We start from the raw sequence: 14,948 nt of genomic DNA, 5'->3' as shown, positions 1-14,948 counted from the left end.
CTGTTGACCACTCTGTCAGCGCCATCTTGCACACAGAAATATTCCACAAACAGCCATAAAGTAAAGTGAAACCCATCACTATGATAAACCACACAGCTTGCCATTATTATCGCAGTCTGGCAAGCTTTCCCACTGCTTGTCCAGCTAAGACCACCATCTGGGAATGGTGCCAGTATGTCAGGGCTTTGGCTTGCAGGAGCTGAGTGGAATGACTCCCTGCCCACAGGTCCTGGAATTCTGTGGACCCGCCTGGCTCAGGAATCGAACCACCTGGAGACCACCACAGAGGGCTGGTTCAATTCCGATATTCCACCAGTTTAGCTCCAAGGAGACCTCACTTACCTCCCTCCCCCCCAGGAGGATAGTCACTATATTCAATAAATAATGGATATACAATCAGCCTTGTAATAATTATTTTGAGTTACCATAAAGCAAACCTTGGCACGGCAATGTGAAACAGATAATAGTCATATTGCCTTGGGATCCTAACCTCAAAACCATCTACTGGAAACTTGGCAACTCATACTCCCAGGCTAAACTGTAATTGGAATCAATGCTGTAGCTTTGAAAAAGTTAAGGGGGAGATTTGCTGAAAGTTTTCTGAAACGTAAGATGTTTTGCCACAATGGATTACCAGGACTGACACTATTCGAAAAGGACCTGAAAAATTACCTGAAGATGAAGGATATAAAGGGGAACAATGGGGGAGTCGGGAATTGGAGCTAACTCAAGTGGAGGATCTGGCACCAAATTTAATAATGATAATAATAAACCTTGCATTTAATACAGTGCCTTATCATGAATGTTGAGATATCTCAAAGCACTTCATAGTGTATATACTGTAAAGTGAATTGACTGTAATTTGTGGGTGAAACTTCACAGCCAATTGCACACAGTAGTGTCCCAGAAACAGTTGTGGATTGAGTGACCAAATTATTAATTTTATTTATTCATTTTAGGGGGAAGGGATTATTACTCCCGGAAAGCGATATGTCAATCGACTAACAACTGGGTTCCTACTTACTGCGAGGTAAACAGAGGTCTATGGAGTTAGGAAACTTGCCTAAGGTTTCGTCCTGCATGGGAACTCTCGCTTGAATACTTGATTTCCTAGAATAAGTCTCCAGATATGAGATCCTGTATGTGGAGTCCTGTAGCTCAGTGGTTAGAGCACTCGCTTTGCAAGTGAGTTCAATTCCAGGCAGAGGGCGAAACCTTGGGCAAGTTTCCTTACTCCACACAGAGCCTAATAATAGTCCCTCCAAAACCAAAAACAATAATAAATTGGTCATTTTCAATCTACGACTGTTTGTGGGACATTGCTGTGCGCAATTGGCTGCCGCGTTCGCCCACAAATATACAGTCAATTCACTTTACAGTGTGTTCTGTGAAGCGCTTTGGGATGTCCTCCTGACATGAAACGCGCTATATCAAATGCAAGGATTATTATTATTATCTGCAATTTCCCTGCTGTTACGATTGCAAACAGAAGGATAACACCTGCAAGATAATAAAAATTATATATAGTAATAATCATCCATATTGTCTTGCATTGTTCATGTCAGGAGTATGTCTCAAAGCGCTTCATAGGATTTAATATAAAGTGCAATGACTCTGTATTTTGTGAGTGAATGCAGAAGCCAATTAGCACACAGCAATGTCCCACAAACAGCTGTGAAGTTTGTGATCAATTTTATTTTAGACACTCACAAGTGAGAGGACCTCGGTTTAATTCCCAGGCAGGGCGAAATCTTGGGCCAGTTTCCTTACTCCACATGCCTCTGTTCACCTAGCAGTAAGTAGAAATCTGGTCATTAGTCGATTGGTGGATCACTTTCCAGGGGTAATAATCCCTTCAAAAATTGGTGACTCAATCCACAACTGTTTGTGGAACACCTCTGTTTGCAATTGGCTGCTTTGTTTTGCCCCAAAAATATACAGTCAATCCATTTTACAATATATTCTGTGTAGCGCTTTGAGACGTCTCAGTGATGTGATAAGGCACTATGTCATATGCAAGGATTATTATTATTTGGGGGATTTTTGGTCAGGACAATGGGAGAGAGAAACTCACTTCTCTTTTCGAATAGTGCCGTGGAATCTTTGACATCCACCTGAAGAGGCAGACGGGATCTTGGTTTAACGTCTTATCCAAAGGGATAGATTTTCAGAAGGAAGACTACACTCAACCAAAGCATATTAGAGTATATGTTTTTATAAAATTTGAAGCAACTGTATTTCATTACACTATTTACAGTCTTCTTCCAAGGGAACAGATGGGAATAAATGACATTGGCTGGTACGATCAATTCAGTGCCATTCGGTCTCTGGTTCCAGAAATGAGATGGTCAGACAGTTTAAATGATGGGCCCATTAGTTCATGAAGGATTTTGTGTGATAAGTTCTCTTTAGATTAATGATTTAAGTGATAATGTCAGGTTGTTACTGAAGCACTAATAACTTCAGCCTTGAAGCCACTTTCACTGTGAGATAAGATGAAATGAAATCCTCTGGCACTTTCAGAGTGTTTACCTAATCGCCAACCAATTGACTTTGCATCCATGGGACATTCATTCACCGAGCATCCTCAAATCAATAGTGTGCAAATATGTAATAACAAATCTTACATTTGATATAGCGCTTTTCACATCTTCTAGACGTCTCAAAGCACTTCACAGAATATACTGTAAAGTGAATTGACTGTATATTTGTGGGCAAAACGCAGAAGCAAATTGCGCACAGCAGTGTCCCCGCAAACAGTCGTGGATTGAAGTGACCAATTTTTTTATTATTATTTTTTCTTTAGGGATTATTCTGACAGTTTGCCTGTAGTAGTAATTAAAGAACAATTATTTGAAGGTGTAGGAAAAGTTAATACATTATAAATAAAGTATGTACACCAAAACAGCCTTTACACAAGTATAAATTAATACTTTACTTTGTCATTTAAAAAGTCCACGTACCGGTTTACAGCGAGCCACTGTAGCTGCTGTCTGTATACTCCATATCCATATCCCCAAATAAGTGCATGTCCTACAGATCCAAAGGACTTTTCAAACACTGGATCATACCCTGGGACATCAAACTAAGCACTCACAGGTAACAATAGAAGCCTATTTACAATAATGATGAGGAGCCAAAGGAACCAGCCACTTGCATCTTATATAAAATACAGAGTCCAACTACTAAAGCTGTACTTTTGAAAATCTATCTTTGTGTCAACAAGTCTGACTGGGTACAGCTCTTTGTCTCCCCTCCCCTCCTATGAGCACCTTTCAGCGTGTCCTTTCACCAGCTCATCATAATTTGTGGAGTCCTGTAGCATATTGGTTAGAGCACTTGCTTCGCAAGCGAGAGGACCTGGGTTTGATTCCTGGCCAGGGTGAAACCTTAGGCAGGTTTCTGTACTTCAAACGCCTCTGTTTACCTAGCAGTGAGTAGGAACCTGGTTGTTAGTCGATTGGCGGATCGCTTTCCAGGGGTAATAATCTTATAATGAATAGGACGGGCCCAGCTGGACATATTAGAAGCTCACAAGTGCTTTACACTAGTGAATTGAGTGGTTTTATATGGTTAGATTGCTCCAGGACTTCAATGATGTTATCTTGGCTCAGTCTTGCCTTTGAGAAATCCTACGTTGAGACTTCAGCTCACAGTCAAAGCTGCAGTGCTGGGGGTGTTAGAGGTACTGTTCTTCGGATACTACATTAAATCGAGTTCAGGTGGATGATAAAGATTCCATAGCACTGGCCAACAATTCCCCCACCACCCACAAAGAAATCGGTCATTCACTTCATGGCTGTCTGTAGGACATTGCTTGTGTGCAAATTGACTGCTGAGTTCACAAAATACACGGTCACTACACTTGAAAGCAATTACCTCTGAAATGCATTGAGATGTTTTGCCGTTTATAGGTATTGTGTCAAACGGAAGAATTTTGTTAATATGATGCGCACTTTGGGGTTCAGAACATCTTGACTATGTCTGTGCTCTGGTGCAGAAGCTAGTGGGATGTGTGACCCGGGAGAGAGTTCAGTCTCCAGAACAAGCAGAGTGAACACTACATTAAGCACAGAAGAGGTTTGTGTGGATGTCAAACCTTGGCCGCCCGAAGAAAAACCCCAGGATAAAGTGAAAGGGATGTGATATAAACAACAACAACAAACATCAACAACTTGTATTTATATAATGTCCTTCACATGGGGTAGCATCCCGGAATGCTTCACAGTGGTGGAGTCAGACAACAAGCCAGTAGGAGAGGGTGGGGGGAGATCACCATAAGCATAATCAAAAAGGAAGGTCTTTAGATGTCTTGTGATGTCGGAGGAGCTGCACGAAGAGTCCTTCCCACCAAAGAGGTCCATTATCAATTAAAGGATCAATATCATCTCCGGAGGTGGCTGTTTGCAAGCTCAGCGCTCACTGCGATAGCTCCTCTGTGGTTCCATGGCTCCGCTCTGCCAGAGAGGCTGAAAATCAATATCCCTTTACAGCAAGTCAGTCGATTGGTGCCGTTAAAATCAACTAGTCTTATAATAACTTCCGCCTACAAAACACACAATATATACTGTGAAGGACTTTGAGACATCTAGAAGATGTGATAAGGTGCTATATCAAATGCAAGGATTATTATTATGATTATTATTATTACCTTCACACAACATGCTTTTTGTTTCTTTGAAGCTGACCATCTCGATAATCTCTCTCTCGGTTGCTATAAGCTTCAGCTGTGTCTCTCCGCTTCACTCCTTCCAAACTTCCAAGCACTGACTCTATGGAAGCCACCCATCAAGCTCAGAGTAACCTGGGAATATATTGACAATAAGGAGGGAAATACATCAGCAATCACACCAGCTCCTTATCTAATTAACAAACAAGCTTTAAATTTTCAATTGCAAGACAAATTTATGTCGATCCCCCCACCGGCCCCGCCATTGCCATGCAAACTTTCAGCCACTGTGCCCCCGCTCAATGGAAAGCAATATAATGATAAATAATAATAATCCTTGCATTTGATATAGCGCCTTTTCACATCACTGAGATGGTTGAAAGCGCTTCACAGAATATACTGTAAAGGGGAGTGACCGTGTATTTTGTGGCCAAAACGCAGCATGGCCAATTGCACACAGGAGTGTCCTATGAACATTTATGGATTGGGTGACCGAACATTTTTGGGGAGGGTTTGTTACCCCCAGAAAGCGATTCACCAATCGACTAACAACTGGGTTCCTACTTACTGCTAGGTAAATAGAGGTGTGGAGACTAAGGAAACTTACCTAAGGTTTCGCCCTGGCCGGGAATCAAACCTGGTCTGAGCATGGTAACCACTTCACTACAGGACTTGATATTGTTGGGATATTCCAGGGTTACTCTGAGCTTGATGGTTGGTGTCCACGGAATCAGGGCAACCAAGACCACACTGTTAGACTGACCAGGAGGCTAGAGGATAATTAACTACTGGAACAAGTATGCAAGGAAGGGTGGTTGAGGCCAGGACATTGGAGTCATTTAAAATGAATCGCGCTGCGATGGGAAGATGGTAGGTGTATTTGGGAAAGGTGAGATCAGATGAGCTGTGGGTTTTCGTCTTACAAATTGCTCTTAAGATCTTGTGAACCATTACTGTCTGACTTATCTCTCTTCTATCGTGTTCTAACTACCAGCCAATCTCCAACCTCCATTTTCTTTCCAAGGTCCTTGAAAGTGTTGTTGCTTCCCAGTATTGCTCCTTCCTCTCCTACCACTCCCTTCACAAGCCTTTCCATTCAGGTTTCTGTGCTGCTTACAGCACGGAAACTGCTCTGGTCAAAGACAAACAATATCCTGTCATCTGTGACCACAGCTCCCTCTGGCCCTTGTCCTCCTCGACCTCTATGCTGCCTTCGATACTGTGGAGCACTCCATCCTCCTCCGCCGCCTCTCCTCTCACCTCAAGCTTCCAAATATGTCCTTGAATGGTTCAGGACTTATTGCTCACACTATCTCCAATTTGTCTCTGCCAATGGTTTCTCTTCCAGCCCCTGCACATTCTCTTGCGGTGTTCCTCAGGGCTCTGTCCTCAGTCCCCTCCTCTTCAACTTCCAAGTGTACACAGATGACACCCAACTCTATCTCCCTGCCTCCACTCTCGATTCCAAGACAACTGATGTCCTGACAGAATGCCTGAATCAGACATCAAGTCCTGGATGAGAGTCAATTTTCTACAGCTGAATGGCAGCAAGACTGAGGCCCTCCTGATTGGTTAGCACCAGCGCCTCTGCACCTCAGGCCCTGGCAGCATCAGCATCCATTGATGCACACTCCACCTCACCAAGCCAGTCAGGAACTGAGGCATCTTGTTCAACCCTCAACTGTCCTTTCACCCCCATATCCTTGCCATGACCCGCTCTGCCTTCCACTTCCGCAACATTGCCCAACTCCACACCGCCTCACCCCTCAGACAGCCAAACCCTCATGCATGCATTTGTCACCTCAAGGCTCGACTACAGAAACTCCCTCCTTGTTGGCCTCCCCAACTCTTCCCTCCACAAGCTGCAGATCATCCAGAACTCTGCAGCTCGTGTCCTCTGCCGCACCAGGCACCGTGACCCCATCTTCCCCACCCTCGCCCGCCTCCACTGGCTCCGCATCCCTCAGAGAATAGAATTCAAAATCCTCATCCTCACTCTCAAGGATCTGCACGGCCTTGCCCCCTCCTACCTCTCTGACCTGCTGATCCCCTGTCACCCTGTCTGCTCCCTCCATTCAGCCGGCTCCATGTCTCCCGCCCGACCCTCCTTACCATTGGTAGCCGGGCTTTCAGCCTCTCTGGCCCCGTTTGGAACTCCATCCCACAATCCCTTCATCAGGCTCCATCCCTTGCCTCCTTCAAGACACAACTCAAGACCCTCCTTCTTGACTGTGACTTCAGCACTTCTCTGCCCTCCCTCCCTCATCCCAACCCTACCCTCCCACGCTCAGGTCCTGATCTCCGACTGTTCAGCGACTTGGGACATCCTCTCGAAGTGAAAGGCACTTTATAAATGTAATTGTGTTGTTCTCCTGCTGTGTGAGCCTTCACCTGGGTCTCTGATATAAACTCAGCTGCCCTCTTGCCTTCCTGCTCAAACGTTGGTGCTAATCCAGGGTATTGACAAAAGATAACTAACACTCAGGTACTTAGACAGTGTTGGAGACTCGTTGATCGATCTCCCGCTGTCAATTTCTTAATCATCACGGATTTGCTGCCACTTAGAGGGCAGCTTTGTGCCATTTCTTCTGCTGAGATAACAATATTTTGTAGCTGACTGATCATCTGATGATCTTTGATAATGATTTAAAAAAGCAAAACAAATGTTGACATTTTGATCAAGGCTCTGAACAGATTCACACTCTGGTCTACTGAAGGTTCAATTAGTAAATTGGTGTCCAATGGACAAGAGGTTGACCCAAGGTCCTGGCATACCGAGGTCCCGCATAGCTGTTTGTGGGACACTGTTGTGCACAATTGGCCGCTGTGTTTTACCCACAAAATACATAGACAATCTACTTTACAGTATATCCCATGAAGTGGTTTGAGTCATCTCAAGGACACTATATCAAAGGCACTATATCAAATGCAAGTATTATTATTAGTTGCAGTAGTATTATCATCTGGTGGAGCTCAGTTTGGAAGAAGATTAGAGAGGTTTCCCCGATTTTCTGCTCTTACTCATTCTTTGTGAGACATTGCTGTAGCAGATTAGCTGCCATGTTTGTCAATGTGTTTTTTTTTAAGTCAATGAATCTGATACAAATGGAAACCAAACAGAGAGTTCCAAGTTTTATCCATAGGGTAGAAAGAACGCGCACCCCCCAAATAATTAAACCATTTAACAAACAGAAAACAACATTGCCCAGAGGATGAATGTCACTTAGACTGGCCAAGAGGCTGTATACCAACACTGCTTTTATTTCTGATGAGCTGCACCCATTGCAGCTTTGCTTGCAACCAAAGGATCCAATATGGAAAGTAAATTGACACACAGACAGACATTTCATCTTTATCTATACTCAGCTGGGAGGAGTCCTTTTGGAGGACTCCGTGGGATGACTCCTTTAATATACTTTTTCAGTCTCTCACAGTCTCTCTGCCTCTCTCTCGCTCTCTCAGTCTCTCTGTCTCAATCTTTCTCTGTATCTCCCTCAAAACACACAGTCAATGCACTTTGTAATATATTCTCTCTCCCAGTCTCTCTCTCTGTCTCTCTCACTTTCTCAGTCTCTCTCTATGAGTCTCTCTCTGTGTATGTTCCACATTGGAGGACTCTAGCTCCCATGTGAACCAGAAAAAAGTCCCATACATTTGTTGCAGAATATAGATGTATTTTTCTGAAAGGTGTGTGCTTTCCTCTTTTGCTAATGATAGGAGATCCCCCCAAAAAAAATATGCCCATGACATTACCCGACACAAGACCTTTCTGATGAGGTATAAATCATGTCTCTATAATAATAATGAATAATAATCCTTGCATTTGATAGAGGGTCTTATCACGTCTTCTAGACATCTCAAAGCGCTTCACAGAATAGACTGTAAAATGAATTGACTGTATATTTGTGGCCGAAACCTGGCAGCCAATTGCGCACAGCAGTGTCTCACAAACAGTCATGGACTGAAGTGACCAATTTCATTATTGTTTTTTTTTCTTGAAGGATTATTATCAGGCGTGTAGAACAAGGAACTTACCCAAGGTTTCGCCCTACCGGGAATCGAATCCAGGCCTCTCACTTGCAAGGTGAGTGCTCTAACCACTGAGCTACAGGACCCCAAAACACGTCTCTACGTCAATCAGTTATTGAGATCTTAGAGGACACACAGGTACACAGACATGACAGAAATACATCTATATTCTGCAACAAATGCATGGGACTTTTTTCTGGTTCACATGAGAGCTAGAGTCCTCCAATGTGATGAACTATTTTCTACCAAGTGAGACTTGAATGAAGTTTGGCAAGTTCAGGTGTCAGCCTGGTCGCACTTTCACCTCTGAGTCAAGTTCAGGCTCTACGTCTGCAATTCAAACTCACACAGTCTAGGCTGATGTTCCAATGCAGCGTTGGGGGAGCTACATGAGTGCAACGTGTTGACTTCAGTTTGGATCTTGTCTTAGATCGCAATCACAAAGAGCAATCCAACTGAGCCAGGCTGACATCCCTACTCTCTCCTTCCTTCCAAAGCGGGATTACTCAACACAATCTGAGTAAAGCCAGTGTCCCACCATAAGCAGCAGCCAAGTGCTGTGAGCCACAACCCAACAAGTCCAGAGTGTGTCCTCTGGATAGGACCTGATTCCCGCTTGTCTGGGCACTGCTGGCTGGCTGACAATGTAAATTGGCAAACTGTCGACGAGGACCGAAATAAAGGAGAATAATGCAGCTTAAACAAGTATTGAACAGAAGTATTAATTCATGATGGAAATTGGATCCCACATATCTGACAGAGATTGATTTCCCATTACTGTGTACAGTGAAACAGCAGCCACATTACAATGAGTAAAACTCATATTCTTGTAGGGACTCGGCGATTGCATGGTCAAATAACACATCCCCAGGGTTTTACCTGCACTCATGTTAACTTTAAGCAAATTATTCTTGCTATCACACAAAGATGGAATGGATCATAATACAGTTAATGAACCAATAACATGAGACACGACAGAAACAAAATGGACCGGGCGTGCAGAATGATGGTCACGAGCCGAAGGGTGAACAGCTCACTAGCTTTGGAAAGTGAATCCATTTTTACGATACTTTGGGCTGAAATTGCATCCTGTGATGTGCTAATTCACACATTGTTGGAAATTCCACTCTGTTCATGAATAAAAGACATTGACTGTTCTGTGGATGATTTCCCTTCCACCCACCATTCATCTAAACATCTGTCCGACCTTCTGCTCCACTGGTTGGGCCTGAAGAGACTCACATCACATGCTGGACTTGTTGGCTTGTGGCTCACAGCACTTGGCTGCCGCTTCACTGGCTTTACTCAGATTCTGTTGAGTAATCCTGCCTCAGGAGGGGGGAAGAAGGAAGGGATGTCAGTCTAGTTCAGTTGGTAGCAATGTTGCCTCTGAGTCAGAAAGTTGTAGGAAACAGCCCCACATCAGGCCTTTGAACTCACATAGTCTAAGCTAACACTCCAATGGGAAAAGAGAAGGAAATTTCTCTCCTGGCCAACAATCCCCCTGAATAAAATTGCAACAACAAGTTTACATTTATATAACGCCTTTAACATCGGGAGGCCATCAAAAACCACTGGATAGCTGAGGGTGAAAACTACCAAAGAAAGGAAGGTCAAAAAGGAAGGTCTTTAGAGGGACCTTGAAGGAGGCGAGGAAAAGAGAGAGGGGAATGGTCTCTGGGATGAAGTTCCAGAGAGTGAGGGCAGATAGGTTGAAAACCTGATCACCTATGGAGGGGCAGGTAGGGCAGGGGACGTGAAGAAAGCCAGTGCTTATCAGTCACTTATTTATGGCTGTTTGTGGGATATTGCTGTGTGCAAATGATTGCCACATCTGCTTACACATACACTTCAACATAAAATCCTGTGAATAATAATAATGATTGCATTTGTTATAGGCCTTATGTCGTTGAAACGTCTCAAAGCGCTTCACGTAACATACTGTAAAGTGGATTGACTGTATTTGTGGGCAGAATGTGGCAGTCAATTGCGCACAGCTGTGTCCAACAAACAGTCGTGGAGTGAGTGAACAATTCTTACTTGGGAGACTGTTGGCCAGGTCACCGGGAGAAAGAAATTTACTTTTTTTTGAATAGTGCCATGAGATCTTTAACATCTCATCCAAGGGACACCACCTCTGACAATGATTGAGAGTGATGATGTCTGTATATCGATCACTGTGTGTACAGTGACCGAGAGTGACAATCCCTGTGAATAAAAGTTGTAAATTCCCCCTCTTTAACATCATTTGTGGAACTGGTGGGTGGGCATTGGAGTGTTTACTGGTCGTAAACAAAAATTAATTTCTCCAGTCCCAGCACTTCACAGTGTAACACACACACATAGTATAAAACATGGTTTAACACTGGAGTTCAGGGCATTTCTGTAAGTTGATCCCCTCATTAGAAAGTCCAGGAGAAAAAGTCCATAAAACAGATCAATAGTGACACAGATCCCGTTTGCCCACAAAAGATACAGTTAATTCACTTTACAGTATATTCTGTGAAGAGCTTTGAGATGCCTCAAAGACATGATAAGGCGCTGTATCAAATGCAAGGATTATTATTATTATCCCCATCATAGGCCAGTCCCGTGGCAAGTAGACTTGAGCTCAGCCCAAGTAGAACTCTGTCCAAATACGGTTAAAGGGGACTTTATGCTTATTGGAGGACAGAATAAACGCTTTTATCTAACAATATAGATGGCAGTCAGTCAAATAGGTCGTTTTACAAGCTATGCACTTACACATGTCCAGCTGATCAGAGGAGTAGAGGCGTGCAGTGCTGATCACAGGGTGGGTGAGGCGGGGTGTGTCCCATTGTCCCATCAGGGATGTTGGTTATAATAACCCGGCTCCACCCTCACCCAGAGCATTTTGGCAGGTTGTCGGTGTAACTGCAGGAGCTGCCTTAATGCTCTGCTGGAAAGGCTGTGGACAGTCACGCTCTTCACTGTGAGCTGCTCCTAGTGTGTAGTGTGTTTGCCAGAAGCAACCCAGAGGCTGCTGGCAGGAGAAGAGGAACCAGGGAAAGTGCTTGTGATCAGTGAGATTGATAAGAAAGACAAAGTGCTCTCTCTCCACTGATTGGGGGGAAAAACCCCGTATGAACTGAGACTCACAAAGCAAAGCTGATGTCTTGAATCTGTTGTGAGGACAGTTTCTCTTGCCTGAATCTTGGCTCGGAGTGAGTGATGACTTCTGCCATCGCCTGTGGCTTAATCTTCAGACTTTTCCTTCCCCTCTGCCTCCTGCCAGGTAAGCGACTTCTTCTTGCTCCGCTCCGTGTGTGAGAAAGAATAATAATAACATAATAATAATCATTGCATTTGATATAGTGCCTTATCATCCCATTGAGACGTCTCAAAGCGCTTCACAGAATATACTGTAAAATGAATTGACTGTATATTTTGGGGGCGAAATGTAGTATCCACATAGTCATAGCTGACATTCCAAAACAGCACTGGGGGTGTACGGCATTGCTGGAGGTGCCATCCTTCGGATGAGACATTAAGCCAAGGTTCAGGCGGATGTTTGGGTGAATTCATGGCACCATTCGAAAAGAGAAGGGAGTTTCTCCCGGTGTCCTGGCCAATAAATGCCCTAAATAAAATTGGTCACTCACTCCATGGCTGTTTGTGGAACATTGTTGTGTGCAGTTGGGCTGCTGTGTTTGCCCATGAAATAATAATCATTGCACTTGATCTAGTGCCTTATTACGTCGTCAAGACATCTCAGAGAGTTTCACAGGATTTACTGTAAAGTGGATAGACTATATTTTGTATATTATAAAATACAATATAATATATTACAGTATTTACATTATATCCTGTGAAACACTTTGAGACATCTCAACAACGTGTTAACACCTATAGCTTAGTGGTTAGAGCATTCGCCTCGCAAATGAGAGGACATCGGTTTGATTTCTGAGCAGGGCAAAACATTGGGCAAGTTTCCTCACTCCACCCGCCTCTGTTTACCTAGCAGTAAACAACAACAACAAAATGACTTCTTTCACGTAGGGAGGACATCCCAAGGCGCTGGACAATCAGTGATTTGGACTCAAGCTGGGGTTCAGGATCAAGGTGGGTGGGGACAGGGGGGAAGGAGGATGACCGAAAGCACAGTCAAAAGGAGGGTTTTGAGATGGATCTTGAAGGAGGCAACTGAGGGGGTGAGGCAGAGAAACTGTGAGATGGAATTCCAGAGGGTGGAGGCAGAGTTGCTGAAGGACCGTCCGCTAATAGTGGGGTGGGTGAGGCGGGGAATGTGAAGTTGGCCAGAGGTAGCGGGCAGGGTGGTAAGGGGTTATGAGGTCGCAGAAAGTAGGGGAAAGCAAGGCCATGAAAGACTTTGAAAGTTAGGACCAGGATCTTGAACTGTACCCCCCATGTGATGGGAAGCCAGTGAAATCGGGCGAGGGTGAGAGTGATAGGATTGCGGAGCCTGGTGCGAGAGAGGATATGGGCCGCAAACTTCTAGATGATCTGCAGCCTTTGGAGAGAGGAGTTGGGGAGGATGACAAGCAGGGAGTTTGTGTAATTGAGCCTGGATGTTATGAATGCGTATATGTGGGTCTCGGCGGCCTGTGGTATGAGACACTGGCGGAGCCGGGAGATGTTGTGGAGGTAGGGGGAGGCAGAGCCGGTCATGGCATGGATGTGGGATAGTTGAGGGTCGAACAGGACACTGAGGTTCCGTATTGGCTCCGTGAGATGTAGAGTGCATTGATGGAGGGATAGGAACCCGGTTGTTACTCGATTGGTGGATTGCTTTTTTGGGGTTAATAATCCCTTCGTAATCAAATAAATAAATAAATAAATGAATGAATGAATGATAATTTGGTCACTAAATCCACAACTGTTTGTGGAGTACGCTGCTGTGCGCAAATGGCGGCCGCGTTTCGCCCCCAAAAGTACACTCAATTCACTTTACAGTATGTTCTGTGAAGCGCTTTCCGACGTCTCGAAGACGTGATAAAGCGCTATATGAAGTGCAAGGATTATTATTATTATTAAAGTGCGATGTCAGATTGTACCAGGGTTAAGTTGCTGCTCCCAATGCAGCTTCTGTGTCCTGTGATAGTTTGACAGGGTCAGTGTCTAGGGTGTGTGGACAGGGGCCAGAGTTGAAGGACCAGCTTGTTGGCTTGACCGCACAAACTGAGTTTTTGACACCTCAAATTCACCAGGGTTCAGCCTGTTAGACTGTTTCCGCTTGCTCGGCTCCACTGGCTTCCCATCACTCAGCGGATCCAATTCGACATCCTCGCCCTCACTTTTAAATCCCTGCACGGCTTTGCCCCACACCGCGACCTCCTGCAACCCTACTGCCCTGACCACTCCCTCTAGCAGGCAAACACCGTCCTACTTCATGTCCCCCCGCCTGATCTGTCCCACCAGTGAGTGAGCTTTCACACAATTTGACCCTGCTCTCTGGAATTCCATTCAGGATCTCTCTTCCTCGCCTCCCTCTCTCCCTCCCTCTCTTCCTCCCTCTTTCCCTGTCTCCCTCCCTCCCTGACTTTAAGACCCACCTTAAGACCAATTTTTTGGTCAGTTTTCCCATTCTCTATGCAACTATGAGATGCACTTTATCACGCCCTCCCAACCTGAAGGCACTGTTTATTCACCCACAATATACACAGTCACATCACTTTACACTCTACAATAATCATAATAATCTTTGCATTTGATATCGTGCCTTATGGTGTCTTCGAGACGTCTCAAAGCGCTTCACAGAATATATTGTAAAGTGAAGTGACTGTATATTTTGTGGGCGTGATGCCGCAGTCAATTGCGCACATCAGTGTCCCACAGACAGTCGTGGATTGAGTGATCAATTTGTTATTTTTTTAAAGTGTTTTTAAAGGAATTATTAACCGTGGAAAAGTGATTCGCCAATCGACTAACAACTGGGTTCCTACTGACTGCTGGTAAACAGAGGTGTGTGGAGTACGGAAACTTGCCCAACGTTTTGCTCTGCTGGGAATTGAACCCAGGTCTCTCGCTTACAAGGCGAGTGCTCTAACCACTGAGCTGCAAGGTTCCACAATATCCTGTGAAGCACTTTGAGACGTCTCGATGACGCTGTAAGGTGCTTCTATTAAATGCAAGGATTATTATTATTATAGAAATGTAAGTTATTGTTTTGTCTCAAAAATCACAAAGGAGTGTGGAACTTTCTTCAAGTTCAGACTTAATTTGGAAGACAGTTCAGCCTGTGCTGAGAAACTAACCTCACTCTGACGGA

The 14,948-nt window shown here is 44.4% G+C and overlaps 1 protein-coding gene and 1 non-coding gene across 2 annotated transcripts in view; one reads left to right on the top strand and one right to left on the bottom strand.

Annotated features, from left to right (window-relative positions):
- The first annotated feature begins 11,890 nt into the window (after positions 1-11,890).
- LOC103173000 (piezo-type mechanosensitive ion channel component 2-like) overlaps positions 11,891-14,948 on the top strand; it is a 54,290-nt gene continuing 51,232 nt past the window's right edge. Inside the window, 1 exon segment of the mRNA XM_042341935.1 lies at positions 11,891-11,954. Coding sequence (XP_042197869.1) covers positions 11,891-11,954 — 64 coding nt within the window.
- On the bottom strand, positions 14,673-14,739 carry trnat-ugu. Its single transcript has one exon. It is a non-coding gene; the product is annotated as a tRNA-Thr (tRNA).

Source organism: Callorhinchus milii, unplaced genomic scaffold (genome assembly GCF_018977255.1).
Source record: "Callorhinchus milii isolate IMCB2004 unplaced genomic scaffold, IMCB_Cmil_1.0 Scaffold18, whole genome shotgun sequence".
NCBI lineage: Eukaryota > Metazoa > Chordata > Chondrichthyes > Chimaeriformes > Callorhinchidae > Callorhinchus > Callorhinchus milii.
Note: the sequence above shows the minus strand (reverse complement) of the source record. Positions and strands in the feature narration are given on the sequence as shown.